The following is a 24,333-nucleotide window of genomic DNA, read 5'->3' as shown; positions in this document are numbered from 1 at the left end:
GTTTGAATTTTTAAGATTTTGTATAGAGGTTTCAATTCACCCAATTCACCCAATAACCCACACTTAGTAAACGGTTTGAGGATTCAGCCAAATGAGTTTTTTTCTTTGAGTATCCATGGTTTTTAAATTGAAAACATTTGCCAAAGAAGCTGCCATCCCTTGGATAAAACGTGCTTACTGTTAGGACGTCCTCGCTTTTAAAACTTTTATACAACACATCAACTCTACTCACCTCTTAAATATTTACACGTAGGTACGCGAAGGAGATTCAATGGATTCTCCTTTAGTTGGAACTTACTGTATGACAAAAATTCCACCATCAATAGTCAGTCGAGGACAGGCCCTGTTTATTCATCTTGTCAATCAACGGGGTGTCGGTGCTGGATTCCGTGCTACCTATTCTGTCATTGCTGGAGCTTGTGGAGGAAATTTGACATCAGAACACGGTGTTTTTGCATCCCCGAATTACCCTGACTCTTATCCACCAGTGGCTGAATGCGTATGGACATTATCTGCGTCTCCAGGTGAGTTCCTATTTCAAGGGAAATTAAAATTTCTCCTGAATACAAAACTTTTTAAGTAAGAATAGTAAAATAAGGAAAGAAGAAAAGAAAAGAAAATATGAGGCTGAACTGACCAATCATGGCAAAGCTATGATGGCAAAATAAAAAAAATGATTTTGAGTTCTCGTTTTTTAATGTTTTTTTTTCTTTTTGTCTTAAACTTTAGAATTTTTCTGTAAGTCTCAGCTGTGATTATTAATTTTTTTTTAATAGTTTTCTTATTTCTTTTGTTTTTTCAGTGCTCTTTGGACTCCTTGTCATTCGTGACAAATTTTTCTTGCCAGGATTTCCCTAGCCTGAAGTCCTGTTTCTTGATTTTGTTTTTGATTTTCTTAATATTTGAAGCAACAATATTAACTTAACAATGGCTATTCATTTGAGCTGACATACTACCTAATGGCTTGTTGACAAAATCCTAGTATTTAAGCCTAGACTGTGTTTAGATTAGCAAGAGTTTGTGTTACCTTTATCCAAGGCCCTAACCAGAGGGGCTAAGGGGTTTGAATCCCCCTCTCACCCAAAATGTTTGTCCGACTCGTTTAAACGTAACAAAATGCATAAAAACAAATTTTGATGTGTTTTCAAAGTTTTTATAACTCCCCTTCCCCGAAACAAATAGTTGTCCCCCCCAAAAAAAATCTTGGATACGGCCCTGCCTTTATCCTGTGTGTTCTGGAACAGGTCAAACAATTATTGTCAATATATATCAAGCCCTAGGGAAAGAGTTGTTGGATTTATGGTCACGTCAAAGTTTCACAAGAAGTCCTGAAGCTTCATTTGTGATTGAAGATCATAGTGATGGATGAACGATTAGTAGATATTATAGTTCCTTAACTGATGGTCTTAGGGTTATAAATTTGACTGGACAGCTCGAGTTTCTTTTTTTAATCTGGAAAAATGTTGAAAAATATCGTAAAACCACATTTGAATATTTGAGCTGGAAAAACTATTTATTAACTTCCATACCCCTCCAATTTTTATCTTGATGAATAAGATTGACCTCGACAAATGGAACTCTTGCTGTCCAGATTGACAATAATAACCTAGTGTTCAAAATCCTTTGATCAACCATAATCAGTATTCAGTCCCCTTCCCCAGGTCTTCGCTTTTTTAAAAGAATATCTTGTTAATTACTATAATTGGAGCGATCTACAATTTCTAAAGTTAAACCTCCATGTCTGAAACTATGAACCTCCTGAAACCTCAATGTTTGTATAAACTGTTTTGAAAATAACAAGGAAAGCCTCAAATAAATCACCTAAAATTTCTTACTGCAGCAGCTAAGGGAGAATTTATGAGAATTATTAAAGGAATTTGAGTATCGCCATTATTAAATCTTAAAAGAAATTATTTTGGCAAAACCTTTGAATAGTTACAAGCGTGAGAGATAAAGTCATTAAAACCTACACAATAAAAGAAGTTGAATTTTGGCAATTATGAAAAACTTACCTTTTTTCAAAATGATAATGTAAAATAAATTGCACAACGAGCTATGCATTTTCCAACATATTCATTCTAGAAGAATCCCATAATACCCTGCAACAACTGTATAGAGGAATCAGAGCATCAATATCTGGCAAATATGCGACCAAACCCCTTGTCCATTATCAGAGCGTCTTGAAGTGGTCAGTGCTTAACATGTATAAGCATTATCTCCAATCACGAAAGCAGTCGAAGCTTATACTTAGCAACGTCAAGCCCTTAACATACACTCACCGTGATGTTGCTCGTCAAGTCTTCCTAAAGTCGGGAACTACTCACACGGAGTACTTGAAAGAGAATTTATTTGACCTAGCATCGTCATGGGGAGCGACCTATTAGCATATACTGTCCCAAAATCACCTTCCTACTACTAGTACACAATACTACTACTAGTACTAGTAAAAACTCACTGCAGCACCAAGCCACCTGAGGCCAACATAGCTAACCAGGGTCCTCCTCTATCCCAATATATTCAAAGCCTCCTACTTTACACCCTCCCAGAAACGTTTCTAAATGAAAACTAAGGACAATTATCTGAACTATTAGCTTATCTTCAGATGATAGTACGGTGAAACTTGATAAAAAAAAAAGTAGCAAAGCCTCTTGTGAACATTTTCGTATCGAAGATTTTGGAGCGACCTTGAAACCCATAATCGACAATTCCTCTCAGACTTAATACCTTTGATTTCTCGAATCAACTGCTAACTGTCGGATTATAAAGTGAATCCTATTCCACAGCTAGGCTCTTAAGTGAATTCAAATTTCGACAATCCGGTTGTGCTGTTATTTCTTGAGCAGAAATGCAAATTGCGGAAGGTAAAAAGGTTGTGAAACATTGATTTAGATTAAGGCAATTTCTAGCAAACGATTAAAAGTCTACCCAACGAAAAGGCAAGAAGCTTTGTTTATCTGACCTATTGACCATTTTTACAGGTCTTAGATTAATTTAAACCCAAGAAACCAATTTGACAGCATGAGTTGATGATAAAGAAAGATTGAATCCTGGCTAATTTTAGATGCTAAGACATCTATAAGAACATGCTTGCATATAGAACAAAGAAAGGCTAAAGATGTACTTAAAAAAAAAGATTTTGTTTCTTACATTAGACCATTAATAATTTAGTATGTAATCAAGGATGTATGGGGAGGTAGGCACCCCTTTCCTTCCTCTTACGATATCGTCAATATTTTTATTTTTTACTAATATCGTTCAGTTTCACCTTTTGTTTGTACTTTAAGCTGATATATGAAAGTACGCCGTTTATTAAACACATATCAACGTTTGTCAACACCTCAGTGTATTACCCAAAAATTTTCAGACAAGTGACTCCTTCCCTCTGCTTATGTTGACCTTAATTTTAAGAAGGCCCTTGACGGTCTATTATTTTTATCAAAAGTTTCCGTCAATTTATTGACGTGTGTTTCACTCAACCTTCAATCGACCCTTCAATTAACTCTTCGATCTTGACCAAATCTAATGTAGGACACTGCTTTTCATCAAAATGGTTGAATTGTTCAAACTTTCGATCAACCACCCTCAACGCTTGATTCAAGCGTCAAGCAGGTTCCTAGACGGTCAATCATGATTGAGTCAATCGATTGACGGAAGCTTTTGATCGAAATGATTGACCGTCTAGAGCCTCCTTTATAATTTTTATAGTTCTTTAATTCAAGCCACCTTTCCAAAGAAAAATCATTACACTGAAGTTCTTTATAAGTGCTATAATTATTTATTTGTACTTGAGATGAGAAACATGCTGTTTCGGCCCGACTAGGTGTCGACAGTGCTCCATTGTTCAGTTTCCAAGAAGTAACTGAATATGGCCCCACGTTTGTATTATTTATTGCGAGAAGCAAGACAAAATAGATATTAGTTTTGTATTTCATTCTTTAATATATTCAATTAATAATAGCGTATTCTTGAAATTTAGAACGAATTTAAATTCTAAAACGTCTAACGTATTCTTGAAATTTTAAATACGTTATTCGAATTTTAAAACGTTATTCTAAAATAATGTGCTCTTGAAATTTAGGACGAATTTAAATTCTAAAACGCCTACCATTTACCAAAAACTGACCGTTCTTTACAATAAAAGTTTAAATTATGCTTTATAAGAATTTATCTACATTTTCAATTGCGAGTGCGTTTTTGTTTTTCAACGGAGGAGTAGGCAAACATTCTAAAAATTTATCAGCCTTTGTAGTTTTTCAACAAAAAATTGCTCAGTCCGAGCACTCTAGGTAAGATAAAGGAAAAATAAATTCCCTTTCCGTGTTTCTTAGGCAATTAAGTGGGGGACGTACAGGTCCATTTCATGGTTCTTAGACTTGTTGTGTTTCATTGTTTGGTTTTTCGTCAACACCTCCTTAATTTTTGGGTGGCTCCCCATGTACCCTAAAATTATTCAAATTCCCTCTGGTTAACAACATCTGACAGATAACTTTAAATGCATTGTCTATTTGGAGCATTGTTTATTTCGTAATCAGCGTAATAATTAGATAAATTTGATTTATTAATTGGTTTTAGGTGTTTTTTTTTGAAAGATCTCCTTTGAAAGATACGACTTTGCTTTTCACTGTGCTTTGCAAAAAAATTATACAAAATACAAAGAAAATACGATTCTATGATTCAAATAAATGCCTTTAAATCAGGGAGGCCTTGGCTCAAAGAAATGGGCCTTCTCCATGAAAAGTACATAAAAATACTTCTTAGTATGTCTTTTCAGTGTGTTTTGTAAGCAATCAACTGGTTACGTAATGATCCTTAATCCGCAAAAGTTGTGTCCGGTACCACTTCTTCTTAAGAAATACAATTGGTGTATTGTCTTGTACCGCTTCTTCTTTAAAAAAAAAGAGGATAAAATTGATTTAGCAATACAAATTAACATCATGTTTTGTCTGGTACCATTTTTTCTTAAAAAAAGGACAAACCCTAGGTTTACTAACCCTAGAAGGGGGGGGGGGGTAACTTTATTATAAAAATTTTTGTCGCTATTTACCGTGGTTACTCATTAATTACCAAAAAGTGCGAAAGGGATAGGTAAAAATCACCATTTTCTGTTCTCCTTCACATGATTATAATTTGCTTTTGATCTCAGTTAGATAAATACTATACATAAGACCATGAGATGAAATTATACTTTTTTTAGGTAACCGTGTTCATCTGTCCTTCCGGCAACTCAGTATTGAAACATCAGAGTTTTGCAACAACGACTACCTAGAAATTCGAGAAAACAACGCCATTGGACCTCTTATCGGCCATTTTTGCGGCTCAACCATTCCTACTAATATAACTGCGAAAAATCGACTCTGGATTAAGTTCCGCAGTGACGAGGAGGGAACATCTGCTGGTTTTGTGGCTGACTACAGTCTAGGCAAGTACAAATCAGAAAGCTTTAAATGACAATTAAACACAATGTATCTTATTCTGTAAAGAAATACAAGTAGAGAATGCACAAATTGGCCAGTATAATTCTTATATGGCAAGCATAATTCATCCCAGACTAAATATGAAACTACAAACGAACCCCTTGACTTAGATTTACTACATTAAATTACTTGGAACCAGAAGAAAACTGCTTGGAATATAATATAATGGAAACTACGGTTTATTTATAGACATAATGACGTAACGCTTACATATAACCGCCATATTTACGTATTATATGTCAGAGAAAAAAAGACTTTCGAGTTTTTTATTCTTGGGGTTGACGTAAGAAAAGACGTAAAATTTCGATATGTACCCTGTTGAAAAATCAAGTTTTTTCAACTGAAAGTAATGAGCAACATTAAAAATTAAAACGTAGAAATTATTACGTATATGAAGGGAGGGGGTGCTCCTCATCAACACCTTGCTCTTTACGCTAAAGTTTTTCAGTACTAAGGAAAAAAAACTTCTTATTGCTCTAATTAAGCAAACCTTGTGTTTCAGGAGTCGTTCTTAAAGGATTGAGACAAAATTCAAACTTTAGCGTAAAGAACGAGGTGTTAAGGAGGGACAATCCCCCTCATATACGTAATACTTTCTGTTCGTTTTAAGTTTTAAGGTTGCTCCTTACCTTCAGTTAAAAAAACTTGTTTTTTATTTAATTTCTGATCAGAAACGTTTAATTTTTATATAAAACGTTTAAAACGTGGCATATAAAACGTGGCATTATTTAATTTTTTAAATAATGCCAGGAAATCTGGCTCCGCCTCCACGGAGAAATCCCTCGTCCCCGCGGATATATTTTCTAAACAATTTCATTCCTGGTGAAAATTTACCCCGGACAATTACCGTTAATATCTCCACGCGTAAAATTGAGTCGGCAAAGAGAAAGTAAGACTATTAGAAAGAATTTCGATTAGGAATTGTGACAAATTCCCCCAGTGTAAAATTTCCCCTGAAAAATTCACCCCCTGGAAGCTTCCCTCCATATGGAAAATTCTCCCCGTGGAAAATCATCCAAGCTAAAAATTTGTCCCCCCTCCAAAAAATGCATGCATACTTCCCAATAACAAATACTATACCTAAACAATGGGCAAATTTTGTACCTTAAATACCTTTCCTCAGGGACTGTGGGGGTCATGATATCTCCAAAGAAATAGTTATTCGTCATTTCAACTATTCTGAACAAAACTGATATCTCAAAATTTTGTTCGGATGATTTTGAGAAAAAAGAGGCGTCGGAAGGGGCCTAGTTGTCCTCCAATCTTCTTGGTCACTTAAAAAAGGCACTAAAACTTTTAATTTCAGTTCGAAAGCTCTCAGCTGATGTTCTAGGACCATTGGGTCGATACGATCACACCTGAGAAAAAAAAAGACAAAAAAAAAAAATAAACACGCATCCGTGATCTTTCTTCTGGCAAAAAATACAAAATTCCACATTTTTGAAGATAGGAGCTTGAGACCTGAATAGTAAGGTTCTCTGATACGCTGAAACTGATGGTATGATTTTTATTAAGATTCTATCACTTTTAGGGGGTGTTTTCTCCATTTTCCGAAAATCAGACAAATTTTCTCAGGCTCGTAGCCTTTAATGGGTAAAACTAAACTCAATGAAATTTATATATTTGAAATCTGTATAATAAGCCAATTCTGTTGATACATATACTGATATCAAATTCTTTTTATGGGTTACGCTAAAATTAATTAATCGTATATATTTGGAATCAGCATAATAACGTAAATCTTTTGGTATATCTGTTAATGCCAAAATTCCGTTTTTTAGAGTTTAGGTTGCTATTGAGCCGGGTCTCTCCTTACCTATAGTTCGTTACCACGAACTGTTTGATATATGATTTGCTAAAATATTATTAAAATTATTTCACACTGTATAGGAAAATATTGAAAAGTTACGATGCGGACCGCCATTAGAGAGACTTTAAATCTAATTATAAGTCTGGTTAACTTCAAAATTCCATTTTTCTGTAGAACATTTTCATTTTCAGTTCTTTTCCAGATTAAATAAAAAAAAACTTTTTTCAACTGAAAGTAAGGAGCAACATTGAAACCTCAGACAAACGTAAATTATTCCGTACAAGAGAAGGCTACCCCCTCCTCAATACCCCGCTCTGTATGCTAAAGTTTGACTTTTTGTTTCAATTATTTAATAGCTAATCCTGAAACACAACGTTACTTTTTAAATAATATACATTTTAAAATTTCTAAAAAAAAATTTGCAGAAAGAGCGATTTAATTAGGAGGGGACAACCCCCTCATACACGAATATTTTTTGTTTGTTTTGAGTTTGCTGCTTACTTTCAGCTGAAAAAAACTTGCTTTTCTCTATTTAATTTCTAATAATTTTTTAAATGGTATCCGGAAATCTGGCTACCCATCCATCTCATTTTTGAGCAGCTTCCATCACCACCATTCACCAAGAACTAATTCGAAATAATGTACACACAAACCTGGAAGAATACCATACTGGCCATACTATACCATAATATATTAATTAGATATTTCGACTGTAATGAACAAAAGGACTATCCCAAAATTTTGATCGGGTGACTTCGGGGAAAACGGTGAGTGGGAGGGGGGGCTAGCTGTCTTTCCAATATTCTTGGTCACTTAAAAAGGGCAGTAGAACTTTTTATTTTCGATCAAATGAGCCCTTTCCTGATCTTTTAGGATCAATGGTTCAATCTCCATTACAGAAAAGGATGTAACTGATGAAATTTGCCCATTGTTTACGGATGGTATTTTTTTATTGGGAGGTATAGACATTATTTGGGGGGAGGGGATTTTACACGGGAAGAATTTTCTGTGGGGAGGACAGTTTACAGGGGGTAAACTTTTCAAGGTAAATTTTACACTGGGGGAGCTTGCCAGGATTCCTATACGAGATTCTTATATTTATCTTATTTTCTCTTAGCCGAATCAATTTTACATCAAAATATTCCGGGGGAAATTTTAAGCGGGATTAGAATTGTCTGGGGAATTTTTCACGGGGGATTTCCCAAGGGAGAAATTATCAATAAGAAAACTTTCTGCAGGATCAACTTTCCACTTTTGGGGATTTCTGGTAAAAAAAATTCCAGAGAAGAGAGGATTTCTAGCATGATTTGAAAAACAATCAGAAACTAAAGTCTCTTTCAAATGAAAGTACGGTAAGGAGATTTTTTCCGGCGGAATAATCCGTTAGAAATTTTCCGGTGGGAATTTTCAGAAAGGGTGGAATTGTTCGTGGAGACTTTTTGAGAGGGGGAGCGGTTTTTTACTCGGGATAAACTTTTCAATAAAGAATTTTCTGTGAAGGGAGGGAATTTTCCATGGAAGTTGAGCCAGATTTCCTGGCGTTATTTGAAAAACAATCAGAACGTAAATTAAATGAAAAGTTATTTTTCAACTGAAAGTAAGAAGTAACATTAAAACTTAGAAATCATATAATTTTTTCTGTATATGAGGCGGTTTAACCTCCCCCCCCCACTTCTCTCTACACCTCATTCTTTACGCTAAATTTTGACGTTTTGTTCAAATTCTTTAAGATCAACTCCTGAAACACAAGGGCCGTCTAATTAGAATAAGAAACTTTCTTTAAAGGTAATAAAATCCTTTAGCGTGAAAAGCAAGGGATTGAGGAGGGGGCAGCCTCCCTCACATACGGAATAATTTCTGCAAGTTTTAATGTTGCTCCTTACTTTCAGTTGAGAAAACTTGTTTCTTTTGTTTTATTTAAGTTCTCTGTAGGAGCTAGTCCAAGGCACTTTGTAAATTCAAGTTTCCATTTTCCACTCTTGTTCGATACAAGACACGTTCTTCTTTGGTTTTACTTTATCTTCTTTGCTAGAAGGTTACAGTAAATTTCCAATTAAACAATAAGTTACTTTCCTAATTGTATAGAAGCATTACTTTCGATTAATTTACTTGAAAAAATTACTTCCTAGATTTATTATTAGTGAGTTTAGGAAGTATATTAATAGTCATTACCTAGTCCATATAGGTCATATCATCGAATAATCATTGAATTTAGTTTAAAATATTTCTAGAATCAGAGAGGCTTAATATATATTTTCTTAAATATTGAACAAAATTTTGAAACCTCATCCCCAGAAAAAAATTGTCCAAAAGAATATTCATTAGCTTTAACTTTAACTAATCTTGTCGGGATATTTTGTTATTACCCCCAAATGAAGTTTTGAACTGAAAGTTTTCCTCCTTTTTTAGTACGTGGTATTGAGTTGTTCGCCAATAGTGGAGAACTAGCGTCTCCTCTTTATCCTTTAAGTTTTGAACTGAGAATTTTTCCTCCTTTTTTAGTACGTGGTAATGAGTTGTTCGCCAATAGTGGAGAACTAGCGTCTCCTCTTTATCCTTTAAGTTTTGAACTGAAAGTTTTCCTCCTTTTTTAGTACGTGGTATTGAGTTGTTCGCCAATAGTGGAGAACTAGCGTCTCCTCTTTATCCTTTAAGTTTTGAACTGAGAATTTTTCTCCTATTTTTAGTACATGGTAATGAGTTGTTTGCCAATAGTGGAGAACTGGCATCTCCTCTTTATCCTGTTCGGTACACCCAACATGGAGAATTTATATGGAGAATCGTTGCTGACGAAAATTTGATGATTACTCTCTTTGTGCGGAAAATGAGAATTGAAAAAGCTGCAGTTTTGGACGCTTGTCAATGTTCACTCACGGTATGCTTTTCCACCGTATTTCTCAAGAGGATTTACCTTGATGTATTTTATGGTATTTTAGTTTTTTATAGGAGATGCGGCACTGTATTTCTGGACTTTCCGCTGAAATACACTGAATACACCAAATCCACTGCAAACGGTAAAAAAATCTTATCGAACAGCTCTTTATGACGAACTGTCAGTAGGGAGTGACTCGGGCTAAAAGTAAACCAAACTCTAAAAAAACGGAGCTTAGATATAAAATAACACATCAAAAGAATTGAGTTTTTATTCTGGTTTCAAATATATAAAATTAATAGAGTTACTCATCACAAGGTACGAGCCTGAGAAAATTTGTCTATTATCAAAAAAAAAGAGAGAAACACTCTCAAAATGGCATATGATCGTGATGGAGATCACAATTTCAGATTCAACATGTCGGGGAATCCTATGTACGAATTTCAAGCTCCTGTCTACAAAAACGTAGAGTTTTGCAGAAGAGAGACCGTCTGATGTTTTTTTTTTTTTACCACGGGGGTAAAAAATCAGGAGATTGTCTATTTAAACTAAAATTGAAAGTTCTAGTGCTTTTTTAAGTGACCATAAAGATTTGGCCCAGGGAGGGTGGTGTTTTCTGCCATTTTATGACATAAAACTATGATTTTGGTCAAAGATGGCCAAATTAATATCAATTACAAATTGATAGCCAACCAATTTAAAATTATCAAAATAATATTAACTCTTCTCCCCAGTATTAGAGGAAGTAATGCTGCACAGTGGCCCATTCATTTCTAAGAAGTCTTATAGTTCATGCAAGATCAATGTTTTATATAAACATTGATTTTAAACTTCCTTTAATTCAGTTGAGTCAATCGATGTTTCTTAAAACTAATTGAAAAAAAAAACTTTTTCCACAAAAGAAATTGAAAGGTATCAAGAATCGGGTATGTCGATTGGCAATTTCGGTACTCAGTTAAAACAACACAGTAATATAAGAGACACGACATTTTAAAACCGTTTTAAATATTTATCCTGAGGGGAAAAATTTTAGGGGCGCAAGATTTCAAATCAATAGTATAACAGTTATGATCATTTTGCAATTTTGAAGTTTTTTTATTAAAAAAAGTAGAGGACGCAGTTAGGAGAAAGTATAAGCAATTTAACTGCAAAATTTCCATTTTTGCCGTAATCTTCATCACCATTCCTTGAAAATAATATATGTAGAATGAATTTCATTAATTTTAATGTTGTTACAATTAATTGTGCACTACGGAGATGAAGGGGTCGTTGCAAACGTAAAAGTTGCTTATCAAATATTATTAGAGATTGCTCTGTGGGTGGCCAGTAATGAGCGGTCGTTTAGTAACCTTAAATTAATATTAACGTGCCTCGGATTGACTATGGGCTAGGAGCGACCAAGCAACTAAACGATTTAGTGTTAATGAGCATAGAACGCGATTGACCAATCGTTTTCTGTTCGTTAATACCTCACTCTTTACTCCTTAATACCTCACTCTTTGCGCCAAAGTTCGAATTTTGTTCCAATTCTTTAAGAATGACTCCTGAATCACAAAGGTGGTTTGGTTAGAATAAATAGTTCTTTTAAAAGTATTAAAAAGGGAAGAATGGTTCAAATTGTTTTTTTTTTTTTTTTTTTTTTATTATATTCTTTTTTTTTTTGATGGAAGCTTGAAGGGGTAATATAAAAATTCGAACGTAGTTGAAGCCACCGCCAAAGGATTCTTCTAAGGAGGGGGAGCATCCTACAAGTGGGACGTGCGTTGTATTTTGTTTTGTTTTTATTTGTGTTGTAGTATGCCCGGGGAGTAACCTGTTGTATTTGATTGCCTTGATTCATTTTTAGTTGGTATAAAAGGGAATTTTTTTTTTTTTTTTAAAGGGAGTCTATAGTTAGGATGATGAAAATGTTATATTGGATTAATTTAGTTTTTTAAATTTCAGAGATATAAAGGCGGAGAAAATAGAGGAAGAGAAGTTTTTTTGGTGGTTGTAGTTTGGTTGAAGTTTGTAATTTTGCTGAATTTATTTTTTAAGATAAAAAAATGTAGATGAAGGGTAAAAGGGAAAACATGGAAAAAGGGTAGGGGAAAAAAATGTAAATATAAGATAAAAAATACAGAAAATGATATTGAAGGCTAATAATCCTTATTAAAAATTTTGATCATGTTAATTATGTATAGTAGCAGAGTGTGTTTTTATCAATATTGCTTGGATAAAAAATTAAAAAATAAATGTCGTTTTTAAATTAATGTAGGTGACATTAAAGTTTTGAAATTATGTGAAAAAGATTATTATGTCACCGAGAGGAAAGGAGGTGGTATAGAAAATTTAAAAAAAAAATAAAAAAAAATAAAAAAAAGAACTTTAGCGTAAAGAGCTAAGTATTGACGAGGGGACGATCCCCCGCATATACTTAATAATTTCTTTTCGTTTTAAGTTTTAATGTTGCTCCTTACTTTCAGTTAACAAAACTTGTTTTTCTTATATAATTTCTTATGGTTTTTAGATAATGCTGGAAAATCTAGCTCCCCCTCTATGGCATATTCCATTCCCCTATGATAAATTCCTCCATGGAAAGGTCCTCCCAAATAACCTCCCGACCCCCCCTTCCACCAGAAAAGTCCCCCTTAAAATGTCAGTATACTTCCCATTAACCAATACTATATGTAAACAATAAGCAAAGTTCATAACTTGCAGTCCTTCCCCCGGGGACTGTGGGGGTTAAATTATCCTCAAAGACATAGTTTTTAGATTTTCCTACCATGCTGAGCAAAATGGCTATCTAAAAACTTTGATCGTGTGTATTTGGAGAAAAATTAACGTCGAAGGAGGCTAGCTGCCCTCCAATATTTTTGGGCACTTAAAAAGCGCGCTAGAACTTTTGACTTCTGATCAAATGAGCTCTCCACCGAACTTCTACGATTACTGGTTCGATATGATCACCCCTGGGAAAAAAAACAAAGAAAAATACAAATTAACACGCATCCGTGATCTTTTTTCTGGCAAAAAATACAAAATTCCACATTTTTGCACACAGGAGCTTGAAACCTCTACATAAAGTTTTCTGGTTTGCTGGATCTGATGGAGTGATTTTCATTAAGAATACTTGATGTTTTAGGGGTTTTTTTCCCCTTTTTCAAAAATTAGGTAAATTTTATCGGGCTCGTAACTTTTGATGGGTACCATTAAATTTGATGAAATTTGCATATTCTGAATAAGTATCAAAATTCACTTCTTTTTATGTATTTATTGCTATCAAGACTCTGCTTCTTAGAGTTTCGGTTACTATTGACCCATATCGCTCCTTACTTACAGCTCGTTACTACGAACTGTTTGATAGATAGTTTTTTTTTGCAGAAAAGCCACACGGACATGGCGAAACCCAGACTTACTTACTACTTACTTAAGTCCCATACACCCTCATGGGACATCTTGGCGTCACTCCTTCCAGAATCTGATGAAATAGGGCTTAATATTCTGTTCCGTCAAGTGCAGTTCGGGATAGTTGGGCAATGCGTGTTCAGTCAAATTTTTCAATCCACCTTTTGCGCGGTCTTTCCCGTGGTCGAAGTCCTTCAGTTGTCCCTTCAAGCGTGATCCTGGGCAGACGTTCGGGATTCATTCGCTTTACATGGCCGAACCAGCGCAGCTGCTGTTTTCGGATTTTGTTCAGGATAGTGTCTTGCAACTTCAGCCTTCTTTGTTTGTGACATGGTTAGTATATCTGATCTTGGCTATCCGGCGCAGACATCTCATTTCGAAGACAAGGACGTTGCACTCGTTTTCATCTTTTAATGTCCAGGTTTCGCACCCATACATAGCAATAGGTATGATCAGACTATTGAATAGATGCACTTTCAGATGGTTCGAAAGGTGGCTAGATTTCCAGATCTTCGATAGTCTTTTGAAGCTAGAGCTGGCAAGACCGAGGCGGCGTTTAATGTCGACAGTGTGGCAGTTGTCAGCCGGCGAAACACAGAATGCTGCTCAAAATAACAATTCAACAACTTGTACAATATAGTAAAAACACCCAAAAAACAACATAGCATGCATACAACATATTTTAAGCACTCGCCCCCTCCCATTTCCTGCAAAACATTCTCTATGTTTGATTTCCAATTTAATTAACTTTTCAATATTTCTAATTGCTCCAAAATTATTCAAATCACTAATGAAAGAAACCCCTCATTTGACCTCAACTAAATTGAAAATAAATGTTTCCTTAAATCCAGTAATTTAGGACAAATGGCCATTAAGTGAAACAAATTCTCGCCAACATCCTGACACCTGGGATATGAGGAAGTACCATCAATTGCTTTTTCCCTTCCTAAATATTTTTTTTCCTTCTCAAAGTACAAAATACTTAATCTTCCCTAACTTGTACTACTTAATTGTATCGCTATTCAAAATCACTTTAAAACAAATATCATTATCCCAGACCCCTTCCATTGTCGGTAAATTCTAAGGGACGTCGAAACTGCGATCCTACACTTTTATTTCTGAACACCCTGGTCTTCTAACGCAACATCACTGTTTTTGTTACATATCCTATCTCCAGTCCTATCCGCGTCTCATTTATCCGAACATTTGATAATCCACAACCATGTAAGATTGATCTCACCTGCAAAGCCAAGATCTATCCTGTAACACTTCTAGATAAGCTGTCTTTATTAACCGACTATAATAGTCAAACAGTTTGTGGTAACGAACTGTCAGTAAGGAGTGACTCGGCTCAACATTAACTGAAACTCTAAAAAACTAATTAATGGGCATATTATGCTGATTCCAAATATATAAGATTCATTAAGTTTAGTGTTATCCGTCAAAGGCCACGAGCCTAAGAACATTTCCCTGATTTTCAAAAGTAGGAAGAATCTCTAAACATCAAAGAGTCTTAATGAAAATCACACCATCAGATTCAGCGTATTAGAGAATCCTATTGTAGAGGTTTCAAGCTCCTATCTGCAAAAATGTGAGGACTGTAATTTTTCCCAGAAGAAAGATCACAGATTTTTGTTTATTTACTTTTTTATGTTTTTTATTTTCTTTTCTCAGGGGTGATCGTATCGAGCCAATTTTCCTAGAATATCGGAAGAGGGATCGTTCAAACAAATATTTATGATTCTAGTGCCCTTTTAAGTGACCTAAAAGATTGGAAGGCAAGTAGGCCCCCTCCGACGCCCGTTTTTTCCCAAAATGGTCTGATTATAATTTTGATTTAGCCATTTTGATCAAAATAGTTGAAAGGTTCAATAAATATACCTTTGGAGATAACTTGATCCACCCACAACACTTGGAGAAAGGAGGGTACGAAAGCCATAAAATTGAGTTATAAAATTGGCCCATTGTTTACGCATAGCTTGGGAAGTATGCTACATTTTTTTTGGGGGGGGGGGGGGTTGAGTTTTCTGCTAGGGGATTTTCCAAAGGGAGACTTTTCAATGGGGTGGGAAGTTTTTGGGCGGTGAACTAATGTGAAGTCATTCACATGAAAAAGGTTGTTTTCTTTTTTAAGAAAATATAGCTCTAGATCAGTCAACCTAAGGGTGTACGTCCTGTACATGACCCACCAAAATATTTCCATGCCCAACCGGTTGGGCCTGTGCTCCACGTCGGGAATCAAGGGAATAAAAAAACATTTTGCATCTGAATGACGTCAGATTCAAGTGTATTTAAAGGGCAAATTAAATTAAAAAAAGTGTTTTTTATCTATAAGTAGGGAGCAACATCAAAACTTAAAACGAACAGAAATTATTACTTAATATGAGGGGGGCTTCCCTCTCCTCAGTACTTCACTCTTTACGCTAAAGTTTTTTAGACCATTTAAAAAAGTTTATTATTCTAATTAGATATTCTAGTTAGTGTGTTTCAGGCATCGTTCTTAATTAGGCGTCGTTTTCATTTTTGGTGTTGCTTTCAGACATGGGCGTAGGGAGGGGGCAGGGGGGGGGGGGGAAGCTGCCCCCCTAGACCTTCAAATTTAGATTAGATATGGATGAAAAAGCAGATGGTTTCGAAAAAGCAGTTGATAAAACTCCATCACACTATCGACTGCCCCCCCCCCTAGACAATATGCTGCCTAATGCTGCCTACGCCCATGCTTTCAGATGAAAACTTATTTTTTTATTTAATTTCTGATCATTTTTAAATAAAGCCAGGAAATGCGGCTCCCTCTCCATGGGAAATTCCTTCTACCCACGGACAACCCTCCATGGAAAGTTATTCTTACGTAGAATACACCCCCCCCCCTCCTGCAGGTAAAATTCCTCTCTGACCGTTCCATCCTAGCTGAAAGTTCCTCCCGAAGAATTTCTTACGGACGGTTCCAATTGAAAAAAATTTCTTAGCGCAATTTCATTATAAAAAGACCTTCATTTGAAAATGTTGTTTTTTCCTTTCCCTCCTCCGTGGAAAAGTTTTCCCGCGAGTAACCGGCCCCCCAGTAGAAACCTGCTTCCGCAGAAATTCCCTCTGGGGAATTTATCCCGTGAAAAACTCCCTAATGGTGAATTTTTCCTGTGAAAAGTCCCACCTCCTACGGAAAGATACTCTACAAAACTCCATTTTGGTAAAACTCCCCCCCCCCCCTGGTCAATTCTCCTTAATATGTCCAGATGTAAAATTGAGTCGGCAAAGAGAAAGTAAAACTAATAAAAAGGAATTCGTATAGGAATTCTGGCAAATTCCCCCACTGTAAAATTTCCCCTGGAAAGCTCATCCTCCAGAAACTTCCCTCCCAGTAGAAAATTCTCCCCGTAGAAAATCCCCCCAGCTGAAAATTCACCCCCTCCACCCAAAAACGTATACATTCTTCTCAATAACAAATACTATACGTAAACAATGGGCAAACTTTATAACTTAAAGACTTTTCCCTAGGGGCTGTGGGGGTCATGTTATCTCCAAAGGCATAGTTATTCAGCCTTTCAACTATGCTGAACAAAATGCCTGTCTCAAAATTTTAATCGGACGACTTTAAGGAAAAAGGGGGGTGGGAGGGGGGCTAGTTTCCGTTCAATATTTTTGGTCACTTAATAACGGCGCTAGAACTTTTAATTTCCGTTCAAATGAGTCCTTTCTATACATTCTATGATTATTGGTTTGATGCGATCACCCCTAGGGATAACAAACAAGAAAACAAATCCGTGATCTTTCTTTTGGCAAATTAAATAAAAAAACAAGTTTTTTTAACTGAAAGTAAGGAACGACGTTAAAACTTAAAACGACCAGAAATTATTCCCTATATGAAAGGGGCTGTCCCCTCCTAAACGCCTCGCTCTTTACGCTAAAATTTTTTATTGTTTAAAAAAAATAGAGTTGTGAGAAAGTCAAACTTTAGCGTAAAGAGCGAGGCGTTGAGGAGGGGAAAGCCCCTTTCATATACGGAATAATTTCTGTTCTATTTAAGTTTTAACGTCGTTCCTAACTTTCAGTTAAAAAAAACTTGTTTTTTTTATTTAATTTTTGAACGTTTTTGAATTAATGCAGGTTTTGATTTTGGCTTACCGAACAGGAATAATTAAAACAAAATTTTCATATTAATTTTACTTTTATTTGGTTAAATGGCTTTCTTGAAAGTTGTTTAATTTTATTTACGAGCGTTTTATTAGTAATAAGTACATTTAACTTACGAATTAACTTACGTAACGAACTTCTATATTCATAGATTTTTTATACGTATATTATTCGAATTTTGTTCCAATTCTTTAAAAATGACCCCTTAATCACAAAAGTCGTTAATTAGAATAAATAGCTCTTATGAAAGTACTAAAAAAATCTTTGGCTTAAAGAGCAAGGTATTGACTAGGGGGTGAACCCAATCATATACCTAATATTTTCTCTTCGTTTTAAGTTTTGATGTTGCTCCTTACTTTCAGTTGAAAAACTTTTTTTTATATAATTTCTGATTTTTTTTCTTTAATAATGATGGAAAATCCGGAGCCCCCTTCATAGCAATGTCCCTTCCCCCATGAAAACCTCCTTCATGGAAAGATCCTCCCATATTAACCCCCCCCCACCACCAGAAAAAATCCCCCTGAAAACGTCTTTATACTTCCCAATAACCATTGCTATATGTTAACATTGGGTAAAGTTCATAACTTTCAGGATTAATTCATCCTAAAAGACATAGTTATCATACTTTCGACCATGCTGAACAAAATGGCTGTCTCAAAATTTTGATCGGGTGACTTTGGAAAAAAATGAGCGTTGGAGGGGGGCCTAGCTGCCCTCTATTTTTTTTGTCACTTAAAAAGGGCACTAGAGCTTTTAATTTCTGTTCGAATGAGCCCTCCCGCGATATTCTAGAACCACTGGGTCGGTACGATTACCCCTGGGGAAAAAAAACAAAAAAAACAAACACGCATCCGTGATCTTTCTTCTGGCAAAAAATATAAAATTCCACATTTTGTAGATAGGAGCTTGAAACCTCTGCAGTATGGTTCTCTGATACGCTGAATCTGATGGTATGATTTTCATTAAGGTTCTATGACTTTTAGGGGGTGTTTCCCCCTTTTTTTAAAAATAAGGCAAATTTTCTCAGGCACGTAACTTTTGGTGGGTAAGACTAAACTTGATGAAACTTATATATTTGAAATCAGCCTAAAAATCTGATTCTTTTGATGGATCTATTGGTATCAAAATTCCCTTTTTCAGAGTGTTGGTTACCATTTTGCCGGGTCGCTCCTTACTTACAGTTCGTTACCACGAACTGTTTGAAATGCAAAATTCCACATTTTCTTGCAAATGGAAAGCTTGAAGCTTCTACAATAGGGTTCTCGGATATGCTGAATCTGATAATGTATTTTCATTAAGATCCTTTGATTTGAAGGGGCGTTTCTCCCTTTTTTCAAAAATTGATTACATTTTCTCAGGAGTGTAGCTTTTGATGGGTAACACTAAATTATTCCGTATATGAAAGAGTGGTCCCCTCCGCAACGCCTCGCTCTTTACGCTAAAGTTTTTTATTGTTTTAAAAATATAGTTATGAGACAGAGTCAAATTAGCGTAAAGAGCGAGACGTTGAGGAGGGGACCGCCCCTTTCATATACGGAATAATTTCTGTTCGTTTTATTTTTAATGTCGCTCCTTACTTTCAGTTAAAAAAAATTGTTTTCTTTTTAGTTTAATTTCTGAACGTTTTTGAATTAATACAGCTTTGATTTGGTAGTAAAACTTTTCTGGTCTTAGATTATTTTGGTGATTTAAGCGTCCTATATGAAAATGTGAGCAAAATAAATGAACTTATATAGATTTTGCGAGCACAGGGTGCTAGAATAGGTTTGAAAATTAATGTTAAGAAGACTAAGTCGCTAAGGCTTGGAATAAATGAAGATGAAAAGGTGGCGTTAGGTGACGAAAAGATTGATCAAGTGGACAGCTGCACTTATATAAGCTGTATTATTAGTAAATACGGTGGGTGTAGTGAAAATATTAAAAGCAGAATAGCCACGAACCAGGGCGATTTTTCACTGTTGAAGAAAATTTGGATGAATTGAAAGATAAGTCTGCAAACCAAAATAAGAATACCTGAAGTTACACTGGTGACAGTGGTTAAGTATGGTTCTGACGCTCCAAAAAACGGATGAAGATTTGCTAGATATTTTCCAGAGAAACTCCCTACGGATCGTTTTGGGCACCTCATTAACTGACCGTATTTCAAACCTTAGGCTTTACCAGAAGTGTAGTTCAATCCCGTTTCCTAGGGCTATAATGAGAGAAAGGGGTAGATGGTTAGGGCACGTTCTGTGGATGAAGGATGACAGATTGCCAAAGATTGTTTTTTTTTAGCCAACAGTCTAGGGCTAAACGAAAAGCAAATTGTCCTCAGTTGGGGTGGGAAGATGTTGCAAGGAAAGATTTAAGGGGAACAAAAACTTCCTGGGAGGCTGTAAGGAGGGAGGTTTCGAATAGACTGGAATGGAGGAGGAGTATGTGCATCTGTGTTAATTTCAGGTGCCTTGGTCTCCGGTGAGTTGTTTAGTAGTTGTGGTAGTAGTAATATTAGCTGTATTTAATTAAAGAATTAATTGGCCAACTAATCATCACATATCTTCACCATTTTTCTATTTCAGTCTAACTTCGATTTGAAACTGGCTTTTTGCTTGCCTGCTATGACAGAGCTCTCCAGTCGAAAGGTTTGATAGAGCAAAAGCTTGGCTCCATAACTTCAAATATTTCCTCTCCAACATAGGCTATAAAACTCCACGTCCAGTTCAACACCGTAGGACCTGGCTCAAGTACTAGCAAAGGTCCTCCAGGCAAAAATTATACGCAGCTTTCCAAAATATAAGGAGAGATCCCTCTCCTTGTTCTCCATTAAAACTCCCTAGGGTTGGCAATTACCCCCTTCTAGCAATAAGCTGAAATCGGCAGACTAGAAAAAAAAGTAATAAAAACAAGGTGGTATTCTTAGAACACGATTAAAAATTACTCATCCATACATAATTTTATATGTTAAATTATTTTAAATATATGTTAAACTATGTTAAATTATTGTATATTTTAATTGGCATTATCTGAATAAAGGAGAATTGGTGCATATTTTACTTTAATAAAATATCCTTACTATTTTTTATTACTTGTATCGTTGCTGACGTATCTGGTACTATTCAAACATCTATTTTTTTCTATTCTAGGAAGTGTGAAATCGTACAAGAACTCCAGCATCTTATTTACTAAATGTGTATACTTGATATTATGCTTAATTTTTTTTAATAACTCTATATTCCAGAAAATTAATTTTGTTTTTTGTATAGTATCACAAGTTAAGTTAGCAACAATCTTTTACATTTGTTTTCAATAATTTCCACGCAAAACTAAGTATAGTATATTTTTATTTTAGATTTATGACGGTTATGATGATTCGGCAACAGTGCTACAAACTCTGTGTGGGTATATTCCACCTCGTCGCCCTATCATAGCCTCTTCAAATGTTATTTTTGTCAAGTTTCTATCGCAGCCTCTTCATGAAGGCTCTGAATTTTTCCTCAACTGGGAGGCATGGCCAGCAAACCAAGCTGCTCTTAGAATGCCAAGAGGTCAGTTGTGACATTTAAATTGAACAATAAATATATACCTGTGTCCAATTTTCAATTGTTTGGTGCAAAATTATCTGTCAATTATTTTCTCCCTCCTTAGCAGATATACACATTAGAGTTCATCTCACAGCCTAGCGAGCCCTACCCTACTGAACAATTTGAAAAACAAAAAATAGGTGGCTTTTGCCATACTATATATTTCCGTCCACTACCTTCAAAAAAAAATTCAATAAATTACGAAAGGCTATGAAAATGTGCTGGTATTGATTAAGCCAAACATTATTGACTTGGTAGCCCTTTTAACATTATGAAACATTATTGCTATGTCCTTATGACATGCATTTGTTAGAAATTCATGAAGTTATATCCAGAAATTGTTTTAAACAAGGAAACAAAATTAAAACTAAATTAAACATTGAGAATCAAAATAATTACTTAAAGGACCAAGAAATAAAATATAATTGCTTGAATTGTTAAGTTCCGCAACCATTTATATTATAAAAATTTGGAAAATTGGGAATTCAATTTTTGAATAAAAGGACCTACATATATTATTTAGATTACTTAGATTTCTTTTGAATGTGTAGTTGTTTTTTTTTTCAAATTAACAAATTGCTCATGTTTAAATTTTGGTGGACGAAAGGCTTTCTCAGATTAACTACTCATTTTTACTTATTTTTTTTTACGGTTCAACATGGCAGCACTGATGTTAGTGTGAACAACCAAAATAATTTTGGAACAACCAAAATAATTTTCAGGTATGGATAGACCCAAGAGGAATGCAGAAGCAAAAAATATTTTTAATTTAATGTACTTAGTTTTAATGTTTAATGTACTTAGTTTAATGTACTTAATTTTCAGGTATGGATAGACCCAAGAGGAATGCAGAAGCAAAAAATATTTTTAATTTAATGTACTTAGTTTTAATAATGTACTTAGTTTAATGTACTTAATTTTCAGGTATGGATAGACCCAAGAGGAATGCAGAATCAAAAAATATTTTTAATTTAATGTGCTTAGTAATTTGATGAAGAAAAGAGTGTGTATACACCTGAATAATTTGAATTCCACCCTCTCCAAATGTTTCCAGAAATAGGTCAAAATAATATCGAAATTCAGTAATATTTATAAATGGTTTTCTTTTAGAACGATGTGGAGCTGACATCTTCATCGCTGAATCCAATGCCACTTCAATATCAACTCCTGGATTCCCTGAAGGATACCAAGGAAACTTGTACTGCTACTGGACTTTGACTTCCCCGCCACATATGAGAATTCAGCTACGTTTGGATACTGTTGATGTTGAATCAGGTCCCAGATGTCTCTTTGATCGACTTGAGGTTAGAGAATGTGAGTAGAAATATCAGTCTGATGTCACACAAGGAATGTATGTAAAGATTTGCAAAGGCCGTACTTTGACAGTATTTTATAAGATAGTATACTAAGACAGTCAAATTATGCTTTGACAGTATACTATCCCAGTATTTCAATCTTTTAAGAGAATAAATCATAATAAAGAAAGTAATGGACCTATAAGTTTAAATAGTGGAACGAAGTTTATTATGGATATATGAATTGTGTTTATTTCTTATTCTTTTCTCCCTTGTCATTTTGCGCATAGAAACAAGTGAAAATTTTTACATGTTGGTAAAATATAGTTTAGGCTGCAACCATAAGCAAGATTTTATCCGGGAATCTTACCAAAAAAAAAAAACTGAACATATGGAATATCATTGTTTCGTAGTACAACTAGCTTTGGCGTATGGCTACTCGACTATTTTATGCATATTAAATTGGTTTTTGGCTTATTTCTTTGGTGTTTGACATTCATGTAAAATCTCCACCCCCCCCCCTGTCCAAGTGCATTTTTGCTATGGAATTAGCAAAGAAAACTTCTTCCCCTCTATGGACTCTTATTTTATTAAAAAATATTTTCACTTTCTTATGTTTTTCTAAGGGTTGTCTAAGGGTATTTTGTTATTCGTTTTGAGCTGGTTTCATTCCAGTTTTTTCTTGTTTCGCTTTCTTTTCACCCTATTTTTTAGCCGATGTATAAGCATTCTTAGAAATGGATATAGATGATAAGAGAATGTCATGACATGGGTGCAAATTTATTTTATTTAGCTTTCAATAATATCCATACAAATTTGTTACGAAAACTAATGAGTTTATCAAAAATACAGCGAACAAATTTATCTATAGAAAAATATGAAATAATTGATCATCAAAACTCTGCCTATGAGGCAATGAGAGAAGAAGAAGAAGATATAAATTGGCGTAAAAAGAGAAAAAAGGACAAGAAATAAATGGGTGTCAAAATTCGAGTCTATGAGCCAACAGATATACCCTTCAAATTCTAGCGTATAAGCCATAAAATCTATCCAGAAAAGAAAGGGCAAGTTTTCTTGTAAATTCTACACTCCCTCCCCCCTTCCCTCGTTTACCCTTTCCAAAATCTTATATCTACCTCTGATCTTGTTTATAATCTTAAAGAATTGAATCGGAAAATCAGAGGTATCCTTGTTGATTATTTTCTGTCTCTCTAATCCCATCACTTCAAATGAATGTTTAGCTGATTTTTTAACATTTTTTAATCATTAAAGCTAAATGTTATTTTGTCTTTTATTTTCAGATGGAAGTCCAATACAACGTATTTGTAGACGTGAACAACAAGGTCAAATTTTGACGACAATATCAAATAGAGTTAGACTCATTTTCATGTCTGACGCTTCATTGAACTTCACTGGCATTAGTCTTTCAGCCATGACAGGTTTGATGCTATATAAATATTACAAATTAACTTTTATGTTAAAAAAAGGATTAATATATAATACTATATCAATTCTGTAGTTTTGTGGCCGAAATTTATTCGATTATATAAAACAAATATGAAAAGACTCAGATATAAAAAGAAGTAAAAAAAAACAAATATGTAAACGAAACGAAATATAACCAAAGTCGAACAAATTAAAAAAAAAGACTAAAACATACTGCTGGTTCAGTCCCAAGATTTAGCTAATAACTAAAGTTTTTTATTGTTTTATAAGGCAGAGTTGTGAGAAATACTCAAACTTTACCGTAAAGATCGGGGCGTTGAGAAGGGGACAGCCCCTTTCATGTACGGAATAATTTATGTTC

General features: G+C 34.8%; 1 protein-coding gene across 1 annotated transcript in view; it reads left to right on the top strand.

Moving 5' to 3' along the window:
- Nucleotides 1-24,333, top strand: part of LOC148942958 (cubilin-like) — a 405,682-nt gene that overhangs the window by 248,221 nt on the left and 133,128 nt on the right. The window contains exons 34-39 of the mRNA XM_089102575.1: nt 254-524; nt 5,195-5,419; nt 9,972-10,159; nt 21,000-21,195; nt 22,342-22,545; nt 23,828-23,965. Coding sequence (XP_088958701.1) covers nt 254-524; nt 5,195-5,419; nt 9,972-10,159; nt 21,000-21,195; nt 22,342-22,545; nt 23,828-23,965 — 1,222 coding nt within the window. The remainder of the gene's footprint in view (nt 1-253; nt 525-5,194; nt 5,420-9,971; nt 10,160-20,999; nt 21,196-22,341; nt 22,546-23,827; nt 23,966-24,333) is intronic.

Source organism: Artemia sp. Qi Xiang Cuo, chromosome 16 (genome assembly GCF_049724085.1).
Source record: "Artemia sp. Qi Xiang Cuo chromosome 16, ASM4972408v1, whole genome shotgun sequence".
In the NCBI taxonomy this organism is placed as follows: Eukaryota; Metazoa; Arthropoda; class Branchiopoda; order Anostraca; family Artemiidae; genus Artemia; species Artemia sp. Qi Xiang Cuo.
This window is presented reverse-complemented; position numbering and strand designations above follow the sequence as displayed.